This window comes from Rhamphochromis longiceps, linkage group LG7 (assembly GCF_057381845.1).
Source record: "Rhamphochromis longiceps isolate RC_006_pf linkage group LG7, R_longiceps_female_GT1.1, whole genome shotgun sequence".
Classification (NCBI taxonomy): domain Eukaryota; kingdom Metazoa; phylum Chordata; class Actinopteri; order Cichliformes; family Cichlidae; genus Rhamphochromis; species Rhamphochromis longiceps.
This window is the reverse complement of record NC_140563.1, coordinates 34,754,842-34,782,789: the sequence shown is the minus strand read 5'-3', so window position 1 is coordinate 34,782,789 and position 27,948 is coordinate 34,754,842. Positions and strand designations below refer to the sequence as shown.

The 27,948-nt window shown below is 41.9% G+C and overlaps 1 protein-coding gene across 1 annotated transcript; it reads left to right on the top strand.

Moving 5' to 3' along the window:
- The first annotated feature begins 1,247 nt into the window (after positions 1-1,247).
- On the top strand, positions 1,248-27,227 carry LOC146665734 (uncharacterized). Its single transcript, XM_085413477.1, has 13 exons — positions 1,248-1,623; positions 7,564-9,490; positions 11,603-11,974; positions 12,901-12,940; positions 13,090-13,235; positions 20,631-20,663; positions 20,948-21,034; positions 21,318-21,518; positions 22,694-22,873; positions 24,421-24,633; positions 24,750-24,869; positions 25,008-25,148; positions 26,728-27,227. The coding sequence occupies exons 2-13, from the start codon at positions 7,640-7,642 to the stop codon at positions 26,797-26,799; spliced, it is 3,456 nt and encodes a 1,151-aa protein (XP_085269603.1). The 5' UTR covers positions 1,248-1,623; positions 7,564-7,639; the 3' UTR covers positions 26,800-27,227.
- The last annotated feature ends 721 nt before the right edge of the window (positions 27,228-27,948 follow it).

Below are 27,948 nucleotides of genomic sequence, written 5' to 3'. Positions count from 1 at the left end.
GCCAGCTACTTATTGGGTCTGAAATGCACCGGGATGTCATGCTTGGAGAAAACTCTCCTGAGTTTTTCTGATACACCGGCTACATAGGGGATGACAATGTTGTTGCGTCTGTCCTTCTTATCCTCCCTCGCTGGTGTCTGATCTTCTTTTCTGTGCCTCTCTGCTGACTTTAAGAACACCCAATTAGGATAACTGCACGTTTTGAGTGCTTCCTTTACATGCGTGTGTTCCCTCTTTTTTCCTTCAGGAGGAACACAGCACAGCGAAGCGGGGGATGAAGAGGGGGATGAAGAGGAGTTTACACCTGCATCACAAACAACATAAGGCTTCATCAGATTAACATGGCACACACAACACTTTGTCCTATGGTCTGGGGTACCTGTAACATAATCTGTGTTACTCAGTTTCTCTTGGACAGTATAGGGCCCACAGAACTTTGCCTGGAGAGAGGATCCAGGAACGGGTAGGAGAGTCAACACTTTGTCACCCACCTCTCTTTTATTGTTTTATCATTTCTTCCTAGTACATTTGCTAGTTTATTTTTCCTAATATTTTCACTTTTTTAAAGGCTGCAGATATTTTTCTCAAAGTATTTTCTCTCTTTTTCTTATTGATTTCAAATGTATTTCTTTAAAATCTGTGAGTTGTTTTTCAACACATAAATTTGTGTTTTTTGTGTGAATTTGCCGATTTGTCTTTAATTTTTTTTTAAACTGTTGCTCTAGATTTGCCAGTATTTTATTTTATTCCTTTCCTAAAGCTTTGTGAATACTTTTCTTTCTTTCTTTTCTTTCTCGACCTCCCATTTCTTTCTAAAAAAAAATGCTGTTTTCTTGCTGGTAAATTTGCCAGTTTATTATTTTTTTAATAAAATTTCCATTATTTAACACGTGAATTTGCCAAGATTTTTTCCTTAAATTTGCTATTTTTTCCCCATTTTTTCTTATTAATTTGCAATTTCTTTCTAGAAAATTTGCTGTTCTTTTAGGCAAATTTGCCAATTTATTTCTCAAAAAATGTCCATATTGTTGCGCTAAATGTGTAAGTATTTTATTGTATTTTATTTTATTTCGTATTTTAGTCTTCAAAATTCAGATGTTTTTCTATTTCTTTTTTGTTATTATTTTACTTTATTTTGGTTTATGCATCGTGGAAAATCTGAAAACGCTCTATTAAAAAGAAGTTGGCCTTCAAATATATATGTTACCTCTTTGTGTACCTGCGCAGGTTTCACAGGTGTTTTCTTTCTAACGGATGACACCGGGGAGATCAACAGAAGGATAACAGCGACCCCTCCGACAGCCCGTGAGAGTGTGACGGTGCTGCAGAGCTGCAGGCTGCTGTCTGCTGATGGAGGAGGTGGGATGAGGCTGACTGAGCTCACGGCCGTAAAGAGCTGCTTGTGTCTGCACCACCGACATCAGCAGTGTTCATAAAGGCGCTTTGTGCATCGCTAATCCGCTCTGATGTCACGGTGCAGAAGGAGGGGCTGAGCTCTCTCTGTAATCCGAGCAAGTTGTGTCTGGAGGGACAAACCGAGCCGATCCGGGCGAGAACGCGCAGACACAGGGGCGATGTACACTACGGCAGCCGAAGCCGGGCCTCTCCTCCACTGACATGCAGGTAAATGAGTAAATGTCACCTCCCAGAGCTGGTGTGATAGACGAGGAATCGTGGATTTCTGGTGGTTTTAGTGGGAATGTGAACGGGTCGTTTCCACTGATGGCGGATCTGACACCTGCGGAGGATGAATGTGGAGCGCGAGAGGGCAGAGAGGGAGGCTTTTAGACAGGTGACAGTTCGCTAAACGGTTTTATCTCCTTTCCACGAGCACGTCAGGAAATGTTTTAGAGATCGTGATGCAGTGAACGACTATAAAATATCAAAAAAAAAAAGAAAAACAAAACCCCACCAATGACCGTTTAGGAAATGGGAACTATAACATTTCAACGATTCGAAGAAGCGGGCTGTAAGACTGGCTGATCATTTATAATGACAGTAGCAATCACAAAAGCAAAGACGGCTTTTGGTATTTTAACATCAAGGCCATGGGAGGGTATTTAAGAAACCGAGTGCGCCTTCAAAATAAAAGCTCATGGCAGCTTTATGGGTTAATCGTCTCCCAGAGGCTACATGTAATACAGTGCACGTAATGTCACGATTGATGCATCCCTGTATGGGCCATATGCTTGCTGAGTGGGTGTCTGTTTCTGTGGTGTGTGTGTGTGTGTGTGTGTGTGTGGGGGGGGGGGGGGGGGGGGGATGAATCATACTTGGATAGAGAAAGATGAGGATAGGTGTACATACGTTTTCATCTGCCCATTGCTTTCTTTTTTTAATTTCCTTAAAGCATAATGTGAGAAAATATTAAAATTATGTATTAAAACCCTAAACTAGCTTAGGTTACTTCAGTTTACTGTTATGTAAGGCAGCTAATCATGAGGAGACGATGGAACTGGGTTATGTTGGGCATTTTTTCTTTGAAATATGCAAATCAAATTTGTTTTTGGTTAGCTGCCTATGAACTAATCATAACTGAACAAAAATAACTAAAGTTGCTTTAAGTGTTACTGCAGTATTGAGTGTGCAGGCTTAAAAACCAATACAAGAAAGCCTGTAATTCCTGTAGTGGCCACTTGAGGCCAAGTGAGTCATCCCCATCGACTCCGATGTTAAAATGCTCAACTTTACACCATTAAAAGCATTTTTTAAAGCCTGGTACGAAAACGGTTTTAGCTTCTATAAATGACGACTCTTCCAGGTGTATTCTGCAGTTAGGGGGTGGCCAGTTTGTTTGAAAGCTTCAGTTTTGATTAATGACATTGTTTGTTAACCTTGTACTAATTAGTAGATATGTATCTGTGCATTGCACCCTTACAGTTTATGAATACTAGCTTGGCCTGATAACCGAACTACCTAGCTAGCTGATAACCAACAAAACACTTTCATGTCTTCCTTCCCTCGCTCCCAAAAAAAATGGCAGATGCCACCTCCCTGAGCCTGCTTTTGCCAGAGGTTTCTTCCTGTTAAAAGGGAGTTTTTCCCTCCCAATGTCACTTTCCTACAGAGTTACTTTTGCGAGATCTCGCAAACTTGAGATCTCAAAAGATCATCTTCATTTTTTTTTTCCTCCAATGTCCCTTGCGGGGTTCCCAAATGCCTGCTATTATAATACAATATAATATAATATAATATAATATAATATAACATAATATAAATTGATATTTGCTTTCTTTTTTAGTTTTTTATTACTTAATTAATTACTTATCTTTTCCATTTTGAGTGAATTTATTTTCACTGTGGGACTAATTAGCTGAGGTTAGCTTTGCTTAGCTTAAAGAACTAAAAATCCATGATCAGACATAAGATCCACATTGAAACAGATATTTCTTTTATGTGACGTTCTCCCTGATGGCGTTAAGCAGGTGCTGACGGTCCACCTCAAGTTTGTAAACGTGGCCAGGATTGTCCAAGTTTGTGCCAATAGTTGGATGTATGAAATGGGATGCTAGTGTTTGTCACAGTTTCCTGATAGTTCATAGACTAAATGTTTAATCATGTAACATAATGACAGCAGCATTGATACTGAAATCAATTATTTGTTGGTTTAATTCTGCCTTTTAGCCCTGATGCATGCATAGAGTGTTAAATAGATTTAATCATTCAGGGCTTTGCTGGTATGTATAGTGTGTGTGGATGATTGTCAGTGAAAGGTCAGCGAGTTAATGGGTTAGTAAATCCCCCACCCGGCAGCTTTCACTTCAGCCTGACAGATGGAGGCGTGGCGCTCGCCTCTCAGCTTTGCATGCCCTGCCTGACTAACAGCAGTGCTGCCAGGGCCATCTGTGACCCAAGTCACCCCTTTCTCCCTGGACTCACCCAGCCGCTGCTATCCAGTTGTAAATTCCACTCAGAGTGGGACATTAGCCATGCTGGAGGTCCATCCTCGATCTTCCTGCTTCCCCTCCTGACAGTTGTGTTCTGTCCTCATGTTTCATCATCACCATTAACCTTTGCCCTCACCATCCAGCATATTCACATATTCGCTTTTGTGCCTTTAATTTACTTAACACCTTTACAGAGGTGGTGGTGTTATGAGACAGCTGTAATCCTTGTACCACCTTTTCACAGTTTATTATGACTGCTGCAAAGCCACTGACATTCATCAAAAGAGATGCAAATGACATGAAGATGAGAGGGGAAAAATATAAGGATGCTTCAGAGGTTTTGCTGCATGTGAAAAATGTTGGCACCCACCAAAGACCTTGGCCTTTCACCAAAGAAAAATCACCAGGAATATGATTAAAACATATAAATATAATTTTTTCTGTTTATTAAATAGATAAAAAATAACAGGAATATCCACAGACTTTCATTAAGTATGGTCACATACTCTTTGCTTTAAGCATACGCAGACCAATCTTTGTTAAGTAAGTAGCTGAATGCTCCAGATTCTTGGTTTTCTAAAGCTGTATACAGATCAGTTTTTCCCTCAGTAGGTCTTTTGAAATTGCCTTAACAAAAAAAAAAAAAAATAGCAGTAAGCATTCTCGACGCTGCAAAATTCATTTATACTTTTTTTTGTTTCTGCCTTGGTTTGTTGTAATACACATTAAGACGTTTACTGAGGTTTTGCTTTCACACAGGACGGTTCATCCATTCATGAGGGAAGCAAAACAGTTTTCTGACTGTAGCGTCGTCAGCAGATTTATTAGCAGTGACGTGTTACGTTAGACTGGATAACTGAAATGGGATCAAGAGCTTCCTGTGTCTGTTTGTTAGGAATAAACGAAAAAATTAAGTCAAAGATGTTTGTGGGATACTTAACTAGCGAGCTGTGGGAAAGCTTCCAGAAACACCATGCATAAATAGACTTCCTGGATCCAGATGAAGTTGTGATTCTTTCTTTGACATCAAGATGATGTCTCCCAGTTTTTCTGTGAAGATGCATTGCTAAACGTCCCATTTTTCTAAATGTTACATTCATAAAGAATCCAACCAAAAAGTTCTGGATCGAGATCTAGATCCGGAAAGACTCCTCAAGTTAACGTCCTTAATTGGCTCCGCAAATGCTTCCAAAACTTTTTGAGGCATCCTGCTTACAAGTGAACAGAGAAAGCAGTCGTGTCTGCATTTAGGTTTGCAACCCCACATTAACTATTTCCTCCATAAAGACGACCGCCCCTGTAGCCTTAATGACGTGTTTTGGCACCCCAGTTTATCAGTCAAAGCACAATTTGACAGCCGTTAGAATTTCTGGGTTTTTCCGAGCATAGCCGTAGTAAGCTGTACAGGAAGAGATCACCCTCACTAACTTCTTATGTACACCCAGTTATTTTGTTCTAGAAGCAGGTCCAAAATATCACAGAAACCACTCAGTTCAGAAAAAGAGAAACAAGGATTACGCCTAGTAGGTGTCCAAGGTGGAGAAGATACACACATACATAGCCAGTTCTGCAGAAGCGGGACTAATTTCCACAATATGAAAACCATCGAGGACATGATGTGTATCTGCAGATCATCTCTAGTACTGCAATAGCCCCTCCTGCTTGGCTCCTCAGTACAACCGTGTCTCTGTTTCTCAGATGTTATTTGCTCACATTTTTGAGTAAATATAGTAAAAAAAATAGTCATTTGGTTCAGATTACTGTCGTATTCTCCTATTTTAAGTTCTTCCTTGCATTGCTAAAGCCACAAGCCTTTATCCTGAGGTTTTTGTGCTTACGTTCAGAATAAATAAGAAAAAGGCTTTGAGGTGTTTATCTGCGTTCTTTAGCAATGAATGCAAAAAATGGAAGTCTTGGTTCACATATGCACGGCCAGCATTGGAAGCCCTGAAAAAGTCCATAACCCCCGGAGGCCAAGTCAGCAAACAAGCGCGCCGATGGACTCTCTGATTGACCATTAGCTGCAGAGCTGTAAGAAGAAGCTAAAAAAGTTGTAATGTAACTCTAATGTATTTATAGATTCTTGTAATAAGTGAGGGCAGATCAGATACGAACCTTTTAAGATGCATCTGCGCTGGTCTTTATAAACTACACTGCAGTGTAGTTTATAAAGACTGTCCAGAACCAGTTTAATATTCTGAAACATGCTGCGAGGTGACGTTCGGGTGTCCTCTCTCAGCTTATTGACCTCAGAAGCCTGCGATACAAGATAAATGAGTGATTCCCCGGTAGCCTCGTCACATTAAATACATATCAAAAAGGGGCTTCTCCTTCACAGAGGGCATTTATTATTTAGATCACTCCCTTTTCCATTCTTCTCTGTCAGATCTTATCACGTAGCAAGAAAGAAGCCCCTCCTTGTCCCCCTGCCCTGCCTCCTCCTCTCCCTCTTCCTTCTCGTGTTTTCCACCCTGTGCCATCTGCCAGCTGCTGGCGGACGGACGGATGAACGGGGTGCAGATTAAAGTGCTCTGCATCCCAGAGGATTTGGATTTTGTTTTGGTTTTTTTGCTATTAGCAGTATAGTCCCTGCTTAGTGTGATATGCAATATTGCTGTTTTTTAAAGAGATGTTCGTTAGTCAATGGCATATAAACCTTCAAAACAAAAGACCTGGAAAATGTAAAGTAGCAGTCTACAATAATTTTAACTTAATGCTTTTGTAGTAAATGGTAAATGGCCTGCATTTGTATAGCGCTTTACTCAGTCCCTAAGGACCCCAAAGTGCTTTACACTACTACATTCAGTCATTCACACACACATTCACACACTGGTGATGGCAAGCTACATTGTAGCCACAGCCACCCTGGGGCGCACTGACAGAGGTGAGGCTGCCGGACACTGGCGCCACCGGGCCCTCTGACCACCACCAGTAGGCAAACATGGGGTTAGTATCTTGCCCAAGGATATTTGGCAGTAAATAAAGTAAATAAAGACCAGTAATTAAGATATTGATTTGTGATGAAGCGCATCGGCAGCTGGCACAGATCACAGTGGGAAATCAATCTAGATTCACGGTGACTGGCCTCCAGTTACTAGCAGCCTTATGTATTTTGGTACAGACAAGGTGTACCCGTGTCTGAAAAAGAGGTGATTGTTATCCGTGCTTGGCGATCTCGGGAGACGTCATAGCTTTCATCTCAAGCTCATAAATCCTTCTGTAGCTCTTATTCTGGTTTAAACAATCAGACAAATGGGGTGAGTGGGACGTAGGTGTGTAAGTAATAAATAAACAGAGCTGCAGACTTATTTTCACACCTCTGCTGCTGCACCATTGGATAAAGCAAAGTATAGCTTTCAAAAAGAGGTGGACATGACTGAGGACACGGGTCCATCCGACACTGAGAATGAGCCCCAGGCGGCAGAGACCTGCAGTGCAAACTAGGGGTGATCACCAAAGCCACCATTATTTTATTTTAGATGTTAGGCAAACATGTTAATGGAATCTGTGAGTCCTTATATCAACACAATGATTATTATTCTTTCACTTATCTGTTAGCAAAAGTTTTTATTTTAATATAATTTTTACCCCGTTTGTCTCAGGCTTCAAAGCCTTCATGTTTTATCCTTACCCTTTAATAATTTTCCTGCTTATGTCATGTCTCCATCTCTCCCAGGTTGTGCCCTGAGCTGGCTTTTCTTGGCAGTAAGAGGAGCATGTTCTGAAAATTGGACTCGAATCATACCCCAGCCATGAGCCACAAGTATCAGGGAGAGGCAACGGGGGAAGGCAGCGAGGAACACAAGGAGGTGTCGGGGCCTCCGAGGAGCAGGCAGCCCAATGGGACCACTGGAGACCCTCCTGTACGCCGGTCCTGGAGACCATGTCAGATGCTCAACCAGGATGGGGAACTGAATCCCCTTCATCACCATCACCCTCCTCCTCACCATCACCACCACCATCACCACCACCACCCACCTGGAGGTCGTGGACCGCCTCGGCACCGCCGCCGGCCTCCATCAGGGCAAGGGCAAGGGCAAAGTCAGCCTCTGAGTCCGGTCTCTGCCCCAGCTGCGGTTAGTCAGGATGCTGACCCACGTCCTGTCCAGCAACCCCGCGCTGCCGTCACTCGCTACCGCCGTCATGGTGACCCTAACCCCAGACTGAGAAGTCACAGACAGCGGCAGCCATTCAGAGAGGTTCAGGACTCCTCACCAGGTGTGGAAGAGAGAGAAGGTCCACGGCAGGTGCAGGTGCAGGAATCATCCACAGCTGATCCTGTAGTGGACCAATCACAGGACAGGGAATCTTCTCACCAGACTCCCATTGCTGTTGTTACACCCACCCACCTTGCATCTGGTGCTGCACCCCGTGAAGTACAGCTTGACACTCACAATGCTCCTCCTGATGATGCTGAAGAAGATCTCCAGGAGAGTAAAATGGAGTGTGAGCAGGAATCAGATCTTAAAGAGGATCATCGAAAGCAGGAGAAGGTAGGGGATGAGGATGGAGACCACCGCCCAGGAGAAGGTCACTCTGGCTGCGGGCATGATGAGAAAGCTGAGGAGTATGCTGAGAGGGTGGAGGAGGATGAAGAGAGAGTGATGGACAATGTGGAGGAGGATCCTTCAGCTCAGGGAAGTGAAATCACAGATCTCTGCTCTGACACGGAGAGTGCCGCCTCACTCAGTATGGATGGACCTCTCCACAGCCCGCCTCCACTTCACTCACCAACTCCCCCTTCCTCCCCTGATGTTCCAGCTTTCCCCCAGCTGGACCACTTCGGTGAGGACGCCAGTATGAGCCCTCTACCCGATAATGACCTGCCACCAGAAGAAGAGGAGGATGAGGATTGCTCTGAGTCATGCTCGTTGTCCCACTCCACTTCTTGCTCTGAATCTTATCCAAAAACCTATGCAGACTTTTATACAGAGTCCCACCAAAAGTCTTACTCAGAGCCGGTCTATGAGTCATACTCGGAGTCAAAACCCCATCCCAACTCTTTTCCCGAGCCGCTTAAGACCTCCTACCCTGAGCCAAACAGGGAACCTCGCAGGCAGGCCAGTCAGAGGACCGAGGCTAACAGGGGCCACCAAGAGTCTCGCCAAGAGCCCTTTACCCCCCACAGACAGGAGAATGTACAAAAAGGAGCTCTGCCCTCCCCCATCGAGGGTTCCCATCATGTCCCGAGGCAGGCCAGAGACCGGCGCTCACAGCGCTCCCCTCTGGATCGCTCTGTTGGCTGCCGGCTGCACCACTATGATGGTCAGTCTGATGGCGAGGGAGGCAGTGCCGATCAAAGCCCTGTCACTAAAAACCGCAGGCAGCCACCCAGACAGCCAGAAACCCAAGCCAAGACCCCTCCATCTGGGCTGAGCAGCTCAGGCGAGGCCCAGGATGAGCAGAATGCAGAAGGTGCAAAGGGCTCAGGTGACGCCATTAGCCTAGCGATTAAAGACATCAAAGAGGCGATTGAGGGGGTGAAGACGAAGACGATGCGCTCCCCGTACACACCTGACCAACCTGTGGAGCCGATCTGGGTGATGAGACAGGAGGTCAGCCCCACGGAGGATATGTACCCCCTGCAGACTACAGCTGGCCATGTTAGTATCCCATCAGTTACTTTATTAATTTCACAACAGACTGAAAGATGCAGTTTGATTGACTCAGGGGAGTAGATCAGTTTAGCCTTTTTATTTTCATGTTCCTGCTGTTTTGTTTTTCTACAGTGAGCAGGTTTCTCTCGTGATGGCAGCAGATAAATATAGAGGTCATTAAACAGAAACAGAACAGAAAGCTGAATCTTTTTAGGGATCAGCATTTTAAGTACAGGAAGCCATCCAACCGCACTATCACATGACAGTGCAGAGATATAGAAGACCTGCAGCTTCTTGGTTTTTGCCTCATTTTCTGTGATTTTTCAGGACTTTTTAACATCTCTACCGATTTTTTTAATTTATTTTCATGCTTCTTCTGTTTCATCTGTAGCATCTAATTTCATGTTTCACACATATTTTATCAGCTCTATACACATTTGATGCATTTTCTTGTCGTTATATGGTAGTCTTCAAATAGACTGTGAGCTACATACTACCAGGTGCACATAAAAAAAGCAATACTTGCAGAAACAATTTTATTTTCTTATTAATTTGATTACTATTCAAATATTTGAGAAACTTGAGCCTCAGTAAATATTATCTCACACTGCTATAGAGCCGCCGGTATCTATCATAGTCACCAGAGTTGAAATCATGAAATATTTTGTCCAAGTCTCTTTGAGTTCTTTACTATTAAGCTTATATATACCCCTACCAGAAAGCACATCAAATCCATGATGCACTACTACTCATGTGCCCTCAAATTATTTATGCCAAAATTCAGAATTTAAGTAATGTGATTACATGTAATTTTGTTACATAAATAAATTGTAAAAATGTTATTTAATAGAATCTGGTCAAATGAAATACGATTGATTGGTATTCATTCAGTTATTCCAAGCATTTTTCCCTCAATGATTAATTATTTGAATAAATAAACTTTTAATTTTGTGTATTTCAGTTGCATTTTACTCAAAAAAAAAATTAATCCTTCATGTTCACGTTAGCAAAGAATCGTCTTTTTGAGTGTGCCTCAAAGTGTTAATTATCGCACCTGGTGGTAAGGTGGTATGGCACAGAGTAGAGTATTAATTCATGATTTTGGCGCGACTTAGCTGAGATAGGAGTTTTGTGTAGCCCAGCATGTCAACAGGAGGCAGGGGGCAGAGCAGAATTAGGCTGGTGCTGAACAAAGATGGAGAAACATATAAAGATCATTTTAAAGCAGTGATAGGTATTTGAAAATGTATTTTAGAATATTATTATGTATTACTGCTGTTTATTTTCCACAGTGTTAAAGGGGATCTATTGGGCTCAGTTCCACCTCTGTATTTTTGGACTCTGCTAGAGCAGCTTTGCATGATTCACAGTGCAAAATAATCCATATTCATGGTCCAGCCCTTCAGTTCATCTGCTGTCTGTCCAGTCATTATAGACATCTTTCTTCTGATTGGCTGCCCCTGATAAACAGAAAGTTTGAATAGTGCGTGGGTGGGGCTTTGTGCCTGAGATCACTATATAAAGCAGGGATTTCAGACTCCTTTTAAATGACATAATTCATGCTACATACAGCAACACTTTGATGTTAAGTGGGCTGGACCAGTGAAACTACATGATTAATGTGTAAAATTATAGTAGTAGTTCTGGTAGTTTGTTGCCCAGACTGTCCTGTGAGTTTTTGTTAATTCTCAGAAAATGTTACAGTTTAAAAGTTTAAAATTTTTCCAGGCCAATATTGGCCCCTGGGCCTTACTTTTGACACCCCTGATATAAGGGATATCTACTCCCACTAAATAGAACATTTGGTACTTACAGTATATAGGACTTTTAAACTCTTATCTGCTGAGCCACAATCGCACTGCACTCATTTTAACAACAAATTCCATAAATAAATAAAAAAAACATAGTAGACTGTCTTTAGGGCTTGACTGATGTCATCAAGTGATTTTTCTGTGGAGCGCTGCACTGATAAAGTTTTTTTTTTATCCTTTCCAGTTAGCTTACATTGCTAGCTCTCATTTGATTTTATGGTACACGTATTAATGCTTCATCCTGACCCTTGTATCAAGTTGCAGTTTCACAGGGGTTTTTCCTGTTTCTCTTTTTCCCCTCCCACAGTCTTCTCCTCACTCACCCCCTGAGTCAGCTTCTGAGTCTCCAAGCTGCTACACCTCAGCTCCAGTTCGGGATCCGGTCAGTCCCCTGAGGGTTGATCACTCTTCTAGAGCACCCAATCCCCAAAGTTATCACACTGGACAGTCCCAGCACAACCATCACCACCACCTGCACCAACAAGGCCACCAGTCACAGCAGAGGGATGCCGCTAGGTCACCGCAGACATACACCCAGCCACAGCCGTACCCACACATGCCGCCTAATCAGCATCAACAGTGTCAACATCAGCAGCAGCAGCAGCAGCAGCTCCCCTCTCAACAGCCACAGACTCAAGCTCAGCAACAGTCACCTCCTCAGAAGCCATCTGTGCAGGAGGTGAGAGTTTAACTTACCAAAACGCAGCTCTTTGTTTTACCCAGTATTAAGTTTCTGTAGATAACAACCGACTGATATTTGGAATAAATGTCACATGAGAGTTTTATAAATGTGGGTCATAATAAGGCTAAGAAAGATCTTTGGGTGTTTGAAAAAGTGTTACAGCCTGTGCCTGTTTGTGGAAAAGGAGGGATAATATTCTGAGAAAAGGTCATATTAAAGTCATAGAATTATGAGAAAGGAAACTCAGTAATGCAGATAAAATGCAGATTTACAAGAAATAATCTCAGATTTATGGGGGAAAACTTGCCAATGTATGAGGTATAAAACGAAATGTATAAAATTGACATAAAGTAAACTTACAGATCTACTAGAAAAATGTTGCAAATTTATGAGAATAATTTACAAATGTAGGAGAAAAAAAACATCCCACAAATTTACTTGAAAGAAACTCCAACATCTAAGAGATTTAAAAAGTCACAAATTTACAAGAAATAAAGTAATTAACTAAAAAAACTTACACATTTGAGAGAGGGAGAAAAAAAATTAAAAAAACCCCTCACAAATCAAATAGATTAAAAAGTCACATATTTAAGACATAAACACACAAATTTGCTATAAGAAAGTTTGCACATTTATGAATAAAAATTTACCAATAAGGAAAAAAAGGTTAAAAAAAACTTCCACCATATTTATAGCATATTGCTCTTATCTCTAGTTCTTTCCAGTAACATTCCTGCGACCCCTTAAATGAATCTAAAATGCCATCGTAGAAACACAGTAAGACTCTAGGGTGATGATAAATCTTGCAAAGGCCTGCATCTCTTATAAGGTGTTCATCTGAATGTGAATGAGTCGGTGGAGACCTGCAGCGTGTGAGGAGAAATAATAAATGTTGTTTTTTTTAATTTCCTGCGCCTTCTCAGATTCGCAGATCTCTTCCACAGTTTCCCACGTTTGTAGACGGTGAGTGATAATCATATTTTTATTCTCAGCTGAACCTCTGTCTCATATTTTGTATTTCTCATATATCAGATATTTATTTGAAAGCATGTTAATGTACATATGCAGCGTTTATGTGTGTTTTTCTAACAAGTGCATCTTGTTAAATGCAGTCCCGGGACCGTGTGACCCTGAAGACCTTATTGATGGCATCATCTTTGCAGCAACCTACATGGGCTGCACCCACCTGCTGTCAGAGAGGACGCCCACAAAGAGCGCCCGCATGCAGCAGGCCCAAGAGGCCATGAGCAGAGTCCGAGTAAGAGCACGTTTCATTCTGTGTTCACATCACAGTGAAAGGATATGAACAGGAAAAAAAATGTGGCTTTCCCTTTGTAACTATTCTTTATGTAACAGATACCTGTTATTAAGGCCTATCTAGGGTAAAATAAGACTCATAGAGGGGTTTATATTTAAAATAAAACCAGAAATGTCAAGATGTGAGTGAAAAACTCACAGATGGTGCAGTGGGTAACCACATATTTATTTGGTATTGGACTAACAATCACGGAGATCTTTTCCAGCTTCATAGAAATTGGACATGACCCTAAGGCAGACCTTCCCAAAGTGTGGGGCCCGTCCCCTAAGCGGGTGCAGAGCCATTGCAGGGGGGGGGGGCGTGGTATGAAAAGGGAAAAAAAAAAAACCCAACAACATTTGGACACTGCTAGCACGGGGCGCCTCCACAAACGCAAAGCAGGAGATGAAGCATAGGTGAATATGTTTCCAAACCAACTTCCTTCTAAGCCAAAGACTAGAAAATATGGTGAAGCAAATCTTCCCTTTGGCTTCACCTGCACAAGTGCCGAGGTAGGTCTCCCTGCAGAATTGGTTTTCCCTTCGTCAGGAGCAGCGCTGGGCTGTTTAAATCACGGACAAACAGTATCCTACATTCTTGATTTTTAGTTCACAAACACTTGTTGTAATGACTAACTACTCCTGACATATTGGAGATGTTAGCTCTTTATACAGTAAAGTTACAGTGGGATACAAATAACATCAGGCTGATCCTGCCACGATTTGTTCCCCCTGTCTAAATCACAGACAAACAGCATCCCACAGCTGTTTATGTTTTTAAACCCATTTTGCACAGAGAGGCATTTTTTGAAAAATTTCTTGATAGCAATGTTGAATATTATTACACATGAAAAAACAACTACATGTAAAATAATCACACAGTGACGCCTCTGCCTTTGTAAATGGAGGGACAGTAACTGCGTGTTTATATGTAAGCGTGTAAAACCTGCAGATAGAGACAAAATACTGTTAATCTGACTATCTGTCATTCTGCCATTCAGCCTAATGTAATGTAATGTAATGATACCTTAATCAAGCCATGTAATAACAACATGTGCCAGAACATGCAAAAGTAACATGGCAAGGCTCAGACAGTGAATGGACTGATTCTTATATAATGCTTTTCTACTCTCCTTGATTACTCAAAGTGCTCTATCCAACATGCCACATTCCCCCAATCACACACTTCCTCTACAAATTCACATTCTTGAGATGCAGCCTGGAGGAGCCAGGGCTCAAACCACTAACCTTCCGATTAGTAGGTGACCTGCTCTACCTGCTGAGCTACAGCCACTCACTGGCAAAGATGAGTAAACCCTCACTAGGTTTTGGATAAAGTGTACACTCACAAACCTGCATTTGAAATGTTGGCTACCATAGCAGTATAGTATTGCAACATGGCATTTGGGTCTTCTAACTAAAATAGGAACATAAACAGTGCCATCATTGCCAGACCTGGCCCAGATCTGGTTGACATACACTCTGCCATGACACCAGTCAGTCAGAAGTGCCAGCTTGATGCCAGATCCGGGCCAGACCTGTTTTCTATGGGCCTGGGCCAGAATAAACCAAACCATAATCGAGCCAGATATGGCATGCCATCGCATGGACAGTGCCATCTATGCCAGGCCTGGCCCATATCTAATTTTTGTGTATCTGTAACTGCTGACCTAACGTGCGTATGTGACACGTTCATGGCATCTGCGGATTGATGAGGTTGATTTTGCCAGTTTTAGAGAGTGAGGAGACCAAAAAAAATCAATTTGTGACTGACTGTGAGTAAATTTAAGACTTCATAGGAACTAAATGTTCCCTAGAGGTCATAATTATTTCTTGTTTTACCATGAATACAAGGGGTAGCATGGTGGTTAGCACTATTGCCTCACAGCAACAAGGTCCTGAGTTCATTTCCACCATCAGTGTGGAGTTTACATGTTCTCCCTGTGTTTGTATGGGTTCTCTCTCCAACTTCCTCCCACATTCCAAAGACGTGGGGTTAGGTTAACTGGCAAATTGCCCATCGAAATATTTGTATGTCTCTGTATTTTAGCCCAGTGTGTGCCCTGCCTCAGACAGCTGGGATAGTCTCCAGCCTCTATGAGATGAGCAGAGCTTTGTAACATGGTGCTTTAGCCTGCTGGAAGCATCCATCAGATGGGAACCCTGTGATGATGAAGGTACTGACATGGTTAGGTAGCCTGTGGCTTTAAACTCATCCTCCGGTATCCTCCACAGTTTTATACCACCGTTGCAGGCCTGGAGCACTGATACAAGGCAGGACAGACCCATGTTTTCATGTTGTTCACATCAAATTTTAATCTGAACATTCAAATATTACTGCGGAATTGGAACTCGGCAAACCAGGAGATGTTTTTCTAATCTTCTGTCATCATCCGTTTTTAGAAACTGTTGCCTGAGTTTTCTGTTCTTATCTGACAGGAGAGTCACTCGGTGTGGTCTTCTGCTGCTGTAGCTCATCTACTTCAAGGTTTTGCGCTTTCATAAAGGTTATTCTGCTTGGTTGTGACCAGTGTCTATTTGAGTTAAGCATTTGCCTTCATATTGGCTTGAAGCACTTCACCGATTCTCCTCTGATCTCTGACGTCAACAAGGGATTTCCAGCCAGAGAACTGCCACTCACTGGATATTTTCTCTTTTGTGGACCATTCTCTGTAAACCCTGGAGATGGTCGTGTTGAAAAATTATCCACGCCACGTTCAAAGTCACTTAATCCACCTTTCCTCCCCATTCTGATGCTCAGTTTGACCTTTAGCGGTCCGTCTTGTTGCTGCCATGTGATTAGCTTCTTAGACATTTTTGTTAATGGCTAGTGTATCTAATAAAGTGGCCACTGAGTGTTTTTAAGTTATGGAGTGTGTGTTATCTTACTTAACAGACATCTGTGCATTCTCCTGTGTTTATCCGGTGACTGATGAACAAAAATGTGTCTTGAGTAAATTAATCCCCACTTATCACAGTCTGGGTGATATTTCCTTTGAGGTAAGGTCAACATGTCTTTGGGCGCCAAAATGTTTTACATGCTGGAAAAGACATCAAGGATTTCAGATATTAAAGCCACAGTGCCCTGATTCAGAGCTGCATTTTCTAATGCGCCTTGACGCATCATTGGAGATGGAACTGAGCTTTGCTGTGTATTTGGGTCTTTAAAGTCAGAAGCCCTCAGTGGGCAACACAGCAAAAAGTCCCTGTGTGTGTGTGTGTGTGTGTGTGTGTGTGTGTGTGCAGTGAATCAACCACAGATCACTGCTTCTGATCCAGAGCCGTACAGGCTGGATGTTATATAAACTGTGCTATGAGGCTAGGAGACCTCACTTTATTCTTCAGTCACAGTATATGATGGCAAATGGGGATCACGCAAATGGGGACGTAATAAAAGGATAAGGAATAAGAGGATGTTAATTTAAATGTGACTTTTTGGTGTTACTGTAAACATGAGAAAAAAGACAGATCAGCCCTTTCTTTCTAATGCAGTCAGTTAAATGGAGGTGGTGTCGGGGAGGGAGGGAGTGAGATGGCATTCAAACGTAGAGCTATCTGAGTGTGAGAGATGAGTAGTGAGACGTGAGCTTTGTGAAGAAGTAAGTTGGAGGCAGGAGGAGGAAGACAGGAGCTGAGCCCGGCTCTGCGCTCCTCTCTGGATGGTTGACTGATAGTTTGGGGACGTCGCCTCTGTTAATGTCTGAGAAGCCTACAGAGAGGGAGAAGGTCAGAGACTGTGAGCTGATGATGGGGATGTATGAGTCCTTTTATTTGTTAGAATGGGAAAGAAAAAGAGAGACAGGCTTCTGTCTAGTAAGCTGGATGAGCTGACTGTAAGGATGCTAAATCTGATGCTGTGGCTTTTTTAAAACCTGTACAGCTCTCTGTAAAACTGACTTTGTTTTCAGTCGTGTGTGTGTGTGTGTGTGTGTGTGTGTGTGCGCGTGTGTGCGTGTGTGTGTGCGTGTGCGTGTGCGTGTGTGTGTGTGTGTGTGTGTGTGTGTGTGTGTGTGTGTGGCTCTTCCACACACATTTTCTATAAAATTGCATTTCATGCAAAGTGAATACAGTAAGCGTTGATTCTACGGTGGCTTTATGCATTTAAGCTGCTCCAGTTACTGAAGAAAATGAACAGATCAGATATGAAAACTGATACTAGATCAACTTAATAGGTTCAGTGTCTGTAGCTGATAACAGGTTTTTTTTGTGCTGTACATAATAATCTATAATATAATGTCTGATTAAAGAAGTCTTGAAAAATAAAATATCAAATCCATAGAGTGTGTACTAAAAAATGGAAATAACCTCACTGACATCACCCATGTGGCGTAGAAACTAAATATCTTGTCAACTATATGGTTGAAGTTTTTAACTATACAAAAAGGAGTCTATTAAATTAGGTATTGTTATATTTATTAGTTATCAAAAACAAGAACATTTTTTGATTTTTTTTAAAAACACCTTCTTTCAAAGGGAGCCTTTCAAATTGTATGTTCCTGTTGTTGTTGTTATTATTAATTGTATTTATTTGTTTATTTATTTATTTTAATTATAGTAAAAGTTAAGCATATAATCCACATGGGGACTGTTTACCAAAAATGAAATAGCTGAAGGATAACTTTACTAGTACATGCCCACACCACAGCAGTTTAGCATCTTTGTGCTGCTGTTGCTGTTCATGATGAAATGAAAATGATCATGAAAATGCTTTCATATGCTTTCATATGTTGTTATGGCTGCATAAATGCTAAAAATGAGTAGATTCAGCCTGTTGCTTGGTAGTTGCCAGGCAGCGTGATGGCGCCATCATGTACCGTGCATCATTAAACATCTGTGGATCAAAATTAGAGCCTCTTGTTATGATATCAAAATGAGACGATGCTTTTTTTAAGGTGCCATTACAAACATTACAATTTTAGCCTGTTGGTAGGTGGTTACTAGGCAACACAATGGTGTCATAATATCTGATACTGATAGGAACCTTCAAGAAGCCTAAGAAGTACCCATTTGCAGAGTTGGGTTTTGTACAAGGTGCTGGTAGACAAACAAACCGAGATTGCGTGTGTTATAGTAGAATAATAGTTATCAGTAAATAGAGTTTTTAATTCTTAAATATTGGTATATTGGTGTGTGTCGTATTTAATGGAGGGCTGGTTTGCAGCAGACAAAAAGAGGTTAAAGCTGCAGCAGCGCTTGTAGTGTGAAGTTTAACTTTATTACTTAATCAGCATTTCATCAGGGTGAGGATGACTCCTGGTTTTGTAATGAAGCTCTTCTTCATGCTGCACGTGTTGCTGGAGCTGTAACATCTTCAGACTTTATGTTCTTGTCTATACTCCTTGAAAGTGAAGTTAAGCTTCTACTCGGCTTCTAGTGACCAAAGCTGAACAAGGATGCTTTATGTGGTGAATGGTAAAAACACTTTTTAAAATGTAGTTAATTCACATGAAACATAAGACTCTAGATTTTATTTTCAGTCATCTTCTTTTTTTTTTTGCTGTAACCACAGCGCTAGTGCCAGTTACCTAACCTCTCATCCATTTGTTTCTAACATTTGAACAGTGCAATCACTTGTAATCTCTAGAAATAAACTGCTGTTGTTTCTGTGTGAGGCTGTCGTCCACATGCATGCTTAGTGTCTCCTAATTTAATGTGGGCAGAGGGATTTGTGGAAAATATCCCATACCAACTGTTGTGACTGTAACTGTGATTGGCAGCACGGTGGCTCGTGCACCAATTCTGGAGCACAAACAAGCCATGATATCAGTCATGATATTCCATTAAAATGATCAGAAATGGCACAAGAATTGACACATGAGCTGCAGTTTTCAGATTCACAAACATTTTTCTACTGTGAAATTTTAGTTTATAGATGCAGCTTTTCATGGCACTCTCCTGTACAAATATGGTTTCCTATGGCTACAAATAATCAACACAGTGGCAAAATGTGGAGTCCACAAAGTAATGGCTGATGTTAGGGTGGATATGTTTACTTTCACATCTTTTTCAGAGTTAAATAGATGAATGGTCTGTTTGAGTGTTGAGTGAAGTTCTTCAGAGTTCACCATAGCACTGCAACAGCAGCAACTGGAGGTTGTAAATGATTTTATGATTTCTCACTGTGGAGTCATCTCTATGCTCGTCCTGTTAGAACTCAGTGCAGCATTTAACGTTGTTAATGACAATATTTTACTACAGAGAGTAGAACACACATTGGTATTAAAGGAAGTGCACTGCAATTGTTTGACTCATATCTGTCTGATTGGTTTCAATTTGTTTAGGTAAGTGGGAAGTCTTCTTCATATACAACAGTTAATAATGGAGTTCCACAGGGTTATGTGCTGGGCCCAGTACATTTTTACATTATACATGCGTCCCTTTGGTAATATTAAGAGAAAAACATGCATACATTTTCACTGCACCCAGCATTATTAGTCATGAAACCAAATGACACAAATCAGTTAGTTAAACTATAACCATCTCTTAAAAACATAAACACCTGGATGACCTCTAACTTCTAAATTCAGACAAAGCTGAGGTTATTGTACTCGGCCCTAAAAAACATTCCTTTTTGATAAAGGATATTGTTAGGGCTGGATCAGGTGACCCTGAACCTTCCTTTGGTTACTTTCTTCTATATTGTATTTAATCATTAGCAATCAATGAACTCTGACTCTCTCTCCCACAGTGTGTCTTTTGTACTGAACTCACCCCCAGCTGCTCACGGCAGCAGGGCACCCCTCCCTGAGTCTGGTTCTGCTGGAGGTTTCTTCCTATTAAAACAGTTTTTCCTTCCCACTGAGGCAACTGTTGGTGTAAATTGATGCTATATAATTGAATTGGACGGAAATAAAGGTTACACAAACTGGATAACATATTAGAGCCACATTTATTTTTGTTTAAGCTAAATCAACTGTAGTCTGAGTCCACATAAACACAATGAGCCTTCTGATTTCACAGACTAAATCCTTGATCTCTAAAGGGAATCAGACAGCATTTGGAAACCTCGAGTTGTGATGAGGCATCTGCTGCAAACACATGAGGTCGCTCGTCTTTCTTCAGGGTCGTTTGTGTCACACTGATGCAGAGAACACTTTTGATAATGTTTGCTGCAAACACCTCTGGCATCCCACTGTTGTCAAATGTGATAGACAGTAACACCACTGCCCTCTCTCTCACACACACAAGCACACGCAACATACCCCTTTAAGGTTCTTGTGTCCCTTGATTTGGCATTTGGAATAGAGGCAGTCTACAGTGCATGATCCGGTTAGTTTTTGTGTTTGTCCACCTTTTCCTCAAATCACCGCTGCCTTGATTTGTATTTCTGAATCACTGTTCTTTCTGATCACTGCAGGCAGCTCAGAAACAGGCGAAGAACAGGAAGAAGGTGAGTTTGTTTTTCATTCTGCTTATCTGTGATTGCAATGCATTATGCAGAATTTGTGGCCAAGGATGACGACAGAGGAGAATGGCCATGCACGCTTCAAGTGTCTCTGTCTTATTCATTTGTTGAGTGCAGATTAGACCAGACGTGACTGTTTGCTTTTGTCAATCTCATGAGCAGCTGTTAGATTTGGAGGTTCTGGACAATCGTGACGCCCGCTCTACTCTCTTTGCTGCTCTCTATCAACCTGTTGCCTCCTCTGTTCACTTCTTTTCTCGGCTATGCAGAGCCCCGACGACGAGGCTCCATCCACTGCTGAGGTTGATCTATTCATGTCCACACAAAGGATCAAGGTCCTCAATGCTGACACTCAGGTATAAACATAACATATATTATTTTGTTTTATATCAACACCACAAAATTACAAATTTCCCTTGCAACACTTTCCATACTTCTATTAAAACCTTTAGTATATTAGCAGCTACCACATCATATTCATCATTTAAAGCTCACGTTATCTGTGGTGTACCGCAAGGTTCAATTTTAGGTCCTTTGTTTTTTATTTATTTGGTTAAACTAGATTTGATTTATTATTCATTTTATTTTTATTATGCAGGGCCTGTATTTACAAGTGACTCATGTATTTGTCATTACCAGGAGTGTTTAATGGACCTGCCCCTGAGGACAATCTCCTACATAGCTGACATTGGTAACATGGTGGTCCTGATGGCCCGAGGGAAGATGGTCCGGTCCCGCAGCGCACAGGAAAACCTGGACAGCACAGCAGAGCAAACCACCATAACCCAAGATGACAGAAGACTGTACAGAATGATCTGCCACGTCTTCGAGTCTGAGGATGTGAGTTACTAGTGGTTTTTGTCAATGATTAAAACAGTGGTCCTCAAAATCTGATTTTATTCAACTTGATCACCTTTTTATTTTTAGGGTGTAGGGTCTTTTTCGCTTTTGATGTAGGGCAGGCCATAAAAGTTATCTAAGTAATCTACTGCAGGATATCTGCCTCTTAAGTCTGAAAACATGTTAGATTAAATTTCCCCTAAAACAGCTGTAAAGAGTGTTAAATAGCTGTAAAAGTCTTTGAAATGTAATTGTAATTTAGTATATCAATGGGTCATCGCATTTTGCCTTAAATTTGGTCTGTTTCTGCATTGTCTTCTTGCTGTACAATGGTATTTGTCTCTCCATTAGGAGCTCCAATATGAACTTTTATTGAGAACAATTTAATTCTCATCTTATGTGTTTCTGGTGCTTTTGTGTTAAGTTAGCCTAACCATAGCTCTGCAGCTAACCATCATGTAGCAGATCACTATATGTCAACTAACCCTCCAAGTGTTGCTCTTCAATTTACCTTCAGAGTTTTTCACTTTCTTTTTTAAGAAATCAACTTTAGCCAAAATATGGTATTATAACCCTTAGACATCTACTAGCTAGGTAACCTACTGCTAACTCATAAATCCTTCAGGCTTGGACACCTTGAAGAACTTCCATACTGATTATTTCTTCAGAATTTCATAAACTCTCAGTGGCCCATCAAATCTGGCTTGCCTTTTATGAGCTGAAGGAGCATTTAAGGGAAACCCAGGGTTCAACACCAAAGCACTGATCTTCCGATTGGTAGAAAGCCCACTTTACCTCCTGAGCCACAGCTATACTCAGAAATAGAAAGAAACAGAAACAGAAATCTGATTGGATAAATAACACTAAAATAGCTCTAAAGGGGAGAGTTATTTATAGTTTGCAGTTTAAATCTGCTTCCATTGTTTCTAAAAGCACAACTGATGTCAGCCTTAACCTGAGAAGAAAGAAAATATTTGTAATTCATAAAGGACCGATCCAATATTAATTATGGACAAAATTAAAAACTAAAAAGTGGGAGAGCTTAAAAATTCTATACGTTCTTTTAGGATTTGGTTTTAGAATAAAATGTTATTTTTAGGGTGGGGAATGTCTTTAAAGGTACAGCTGTAGTGTAGCTTGTTTCTTATTATCTGTGATTGATCTCTTTCTCTCAGGCTCAGCTCATTGCTCAGTCCATCGGTCAGTCCTTCAGCGTTGCCTACCAGGAGTTCCTCAGGGCCAACGGCATCGACCCCGAGGACCTGAGCCAGAGGGAGTACAGTGACCTGCTCAACACTCAGGACATGTACAATGACGACCTCATCCACTTCTCCAAGTCGGAGAACTGCAGAGACGTAAGTCAGCCAGCAGGTGGCGGCACAGTCGGGAGGTTTTAATCATCATCGACAGGGACACGTCTGCATTCGCAAGATAAAAATATTCCACTCTGCATATGGATGAATCTTTCAGATAAAAATAGCAACACATCTCTTTAATTCAGGTCAGGCTATTAATGTTTTTCCTGCTCATTGTGTTGTTAGTTTGCCTTGCAGTGCTGTTACATGAGCATCTGGTTTAGGAGTCACAGCTGCATGACAGTTGTACTGAGAGATGACATTTTAATAAAAAGAGCAAACTCCTAACCTCAGTATAAAGGTGAATTTGTGATGCTCGACCTGTTCTGACCTCGGAGCCTCCTCCCTGCTCTCGCTGCCTGCTGTCATCTCACATTTTTCAGAGTTGTGTGGTTGGCGGCGAGAAGCCCGAACTGGGAGGACTGTGGTAGATTTGGATTGGTGAAGGTGACTGTTGATATGTGTCCAAAGTGTCTCTGTAAAGTTCTTTTTCTTTGGTGCGATTCACATCTTAGTTTGATATGAAGTCCACAATAAAGACAGAGGGGACGCTTTTAATCAAAACCTGCAGGAAGTTTTATTTGACTGTATCCGCCCTCCATGCACATATGTGGAAAGGATAACGGTTGAGAGCAACTGCAAATTTCCCAGCATCAGTGAAAACAGACGTATCTGTTTATGGTGTTGTTGTGAAGCACTTTGGTATACCCTTGGTTTTAAATGTGCTATACAAATAAACTTGTATTGTTTTGCATCATTAGTTAAGTCAGAAACAGCATGAGGAGTACGAAATGGATGACATGAATTGAAGGTGGGCTGCAAAGTGGCTTGCAGAAGCAGCAGATTAAATGTTACATCCTGTTTGAGATTATCCAATCCAGTGTTCAGGTGGATGTTAGCTGAGCTCACAGACTGAAGCCAGTGCTGAAGTGCCATAAACCTGCATTCATATCTAGTGGCCAGCAGGGGGCGGCCAGTTATAGGGAGGTCTATGGGATAAGTCTTAAGTCTTTCTTTAAGCACTTTCTTGAGAATTTTGTGGTCTCAGTTGCACATTCAGGTCTTACTGAACACAACGGGATGTTAATTTTGTAATTTATGGCACACACTAGGGTAAAAATTAGGATAAAGCACGGTATGTTTTACTGTGTGATTGAGAAATTGGTGTGCTCCTTCACTTTTCAGACACACCTCACATTTGGATTTAAAGCACTAAGACGTCCATCTTGAGGCTTCATTAACACATACAGCTATGCATATATACGTTCTATATCTGAGTTTGATGCCACAGCTGCTAAATTGCCTAAAAACACTGTAGTCATTCATTATCCAAGTCATCTGGCTGTTTGTTTGGCACGATGTCAGACTAACAAAGATCCGCTACCTTATGTGGCTGAGAGCTCTCGGAAGCCTGAGCCCCTCCTCACAGAGTTATAGCAGATATCCGACAAGATTTGTTCTACTAGAATCCCCAAAATGCAACTTTGAAGCTGTAAATGAACATTATTTGGTATCTTTAAAGAAACTAAGGTCATATTCACGTTCAGGTTTACATCGAGAAGCAAAAAGGCGAGATCCTCGGCGTGGTGATCGTGGAGTCTGGCTGGGGGTCAATCCTCCCCACAGTGATCATCGCTAGCATGATGCACGCCGGCCCAGCGGAGAAGTCTGGCCGACTCAACATCGGAGATCAGATCATGACCATAAATGGTACAAGCTTGGTGGGTTTACCTCTCAGCACCTGCCAGAGCATCATCAAGGTACGCTGCTGCTCTCTCTTTTCCACCTTTCATCTTTTTTGAAACCCCTTACAAGCAGAAGGGGTTCTTAAATGTTTGCTGGATCTGTCTCATATGTCTGCTTGCTGTTTCCCCAGGGTCTCAAGTCTCAGTCCAGGATCAAGATGAACATTGTCAGGTGCCCTCCTGTCACCATGGTGCTTATTCGCAGGCCGGATCTCCGATACCAGCTGGGCTTCAGCGTCCAGAATGGCATAGTGAGTATCTGAAGCTACTGAAACTCACTCGCAGCTGCAGGGAACAAATTAAATGAATTGTCCTTCTTGTCAAATTCTTAGATTTGGTATCGGCTGTGTCCCCACTAAGCCAAATCCCTCTGTTTCCTTCCTGTGCAGATCTGCAGTCTGATGAGAGGCGGTATCGCTGAGAGAGGTGGCGTCCGCGTCGGTCACCGCATCATCGAGATCAACAGCCAGAGCGTCGTGGCGACTCCTCACGAGAAGATTGTTCAGATCCTGTCCAATGCCATGGGAGAGGTAAATACTCAAAATGGCCACATATGTTCTTTTATTTACCTCAGCAGCAAAAAACATGTTTGAGACATATCCTAAAATATCTTTAACATGTAAATTCCCGTTTTATAGGCCTTCTTGATTTATTATTGAAACTGTCTCAAAATCAGCCTCAGTTCCATCAGGAAAACAGCTGCAGCTGAAAGACTTGCTTCAGTGAATGCCTTTCCTCCTGCATCAATATTTCACATTAAAAGCCTTTTTACGGCTTTAAAGCTGTAATCCCAGGGTTCTTTGTGCAGCACAGCACCATTTCACTTTAAAGGAGACGCTTTGTCATTTTCAGCTCCATATTTAAAGTCTTGCCTTTACTACGGCAGCTTTGCATGACTTACAGTTGAAAATAATCCTTCCATTATATTATATGGGTGGGTCACGCCATGAAAAATCAATCAGTCCATTCCACCTGGTCCTATCGGCATAAACCGATTTATCTAGCACAATAACTACGTTTTGCCTCCTCACTATGAATATGAGATCATTCCAGATTTCCTCACCCTGTCCCTAACACTGAGCCCATCCTACGGGTGAGACTTATTTCAGCCCCATGAATTCTCAACCTTACTCTTTCAGTCATTACCCAGATCTTCACAGGTGGCTATAACTGAGGGTCAAAACTTGGATGGACAGCTCAGCTCTCGGTTCAGCACAACAGTCCAGTGCAGTAGGTGCACAACCAAGGCTCTGCCTTCCCATCACTCATGTATAAGACATAAGTGGTGTATTCATGAGCTTTAAGTGTTTGGCGGCCAGGCCTAGAGGAGGTGGTCCCAGATTCCACTTCCACGAGTGGTTATGCAGTGCCAAGACTTAAGTTTCATTAGGACTTCCTTAGTCTAGCCCCTCCCCAGGGACCAGTTTACCGTAGGAGACCCTCTCAGACGCCAAGACCAGAAGTACACTTAAACCCCTACACCACAATTGGGTAGTTATTCAACAGGGTAGCCTTCTGTAATAAAATATTTTTCAAATGAGCGATCATGGCTCAAGAGTTGGCAGTTCATCTTGTAATCAGAAGGTTGCCGGTTCGAGCCCCGGCTCCAACAGTCTCGGTCGTTGTGTCCTTGGACAAGACACTTCACCCGTTACCTCCTGGTGGTGGTCAGAGGGCCCGGTAGCGCCAGTGTCCGGCACTCTCGCCTCTGTCAGTGCGCCCCAGGGCAGCTGTAGCTACAATGTAGCTTGCCATCACCAATGTGTGGATGACTGAGTGTAGTGTAAACCGCTTTGGGGTCCTTAGGGACCAAGTAAAAGCGCTATACAAATACAGGCCATTTACCATTTATTGCCTTCCAGTGGAGAAAATTCACACTGATTAATCAACTCTGGGCCCTGAAGAAGGTAAACGTTTGCATTCACTGAAACAAAGTACATCCCTGGTTGATACTGGCCTAAACTGTGTCACAGTTTAACACAAACAAATGATGTGACATCTTTAAAAAAGAAGCTATTGTAATTTTCTACAAAAAGTTATTCTTGCATGGAAAAGGTTCATTTAAGGAGAGTTTAGTTTGCTCATTGCACTTTTTCCTTTCTGCTCCAGATCCACATGAAGACGATGCCTGCAGCCATGTACCGTCTGCTGACAGCACAGGAACAACCGGTCTACATCTGAACACACGTCTCGCTTGACACATCACTCCCGCCTGTCTCCGTTTTAAATCCCTTTTATCCCTCCTCTCCCTTCCCTGTTTGATATCACTTGACTTGCCTTAATCTGTACAGTTGACTGTCATGTAAACATGTACATCTCCAGTGTGACAGCAGAAGGCAGATTATCTCACTAGGCCGAGTGTTAATGTGACGTTTTATGTTTGACCAAAGAGAAATTTGGGATTTTCTTGTGTATATTTAGGTGGAGAACAGAGCCAATATTAGCTTTGGTTTGAATAGCTGTATAATCTCTGAATGTACTCTAATCATGTTGGACCTATAAAATGTCAGGGTGACACAAAAAGAGTTTAAAGCTGAAGTTGTAAAGGTTGCATGTATAATTCTGCAGAATAAACTAAAGGAAAAGGCAGCAGTCTGTGACGTTTGGTTTATTTTTGTTTGAAAAGTAGTTAAAACTGGACCAGTGGTGGAGTCGACCTTTTCTCAAGTATAAATTTAGAACAGTTTTTTCACTTGACTGAAGTACACACTTACTTGCTTCCATAGGAATAAAGAGGGCAGGTAGTAGTCACATGCTGCTGACAAAAAGCAAGTGTGACCACCTCTATATTAGCTGTGTTTTAACACAATGTCACAATCTTGCCAGTGGATTCACCCCAAGGTCAGTGAGCGCTCACTGCACTGCCAAGAGCTTCCTCTGAGACTCCATGGGCCTCGTTTAGCACATTAAATTTTAGTGTTCATGACAGTTCAGTTAGAAAAAGGCTGAATAAGTATGGCTTGTTTAGATGGGTTGCCAGTAGGAAGAGTAGTCTTCTCTCTAAAAGAACATGACAGCACACCTCAGGTTTGCAAAGCTTCATCTGAACAAACTGATCTTATCATTGGTCCAGAAGGCTTGCAAAGTGATCCATAATGCACACAGCCAGATTACCAAACATAGCCTCATACAAACTGTCAAGCATGGTGGTGGAGGGGGGATGATTTTGGCTCGTTTTTCAGCCACCTGTCTAAACGAAACACCCAGCATACATCATTAAACATACACGCACAATTAAGGGCATGCTGAGGTTTGTCACATGGAATGTAAATGGAGCTGGCACCAGAGGAAAGAGGTTAAAAATATTTAACCAGCTTAAAAAACTACAGG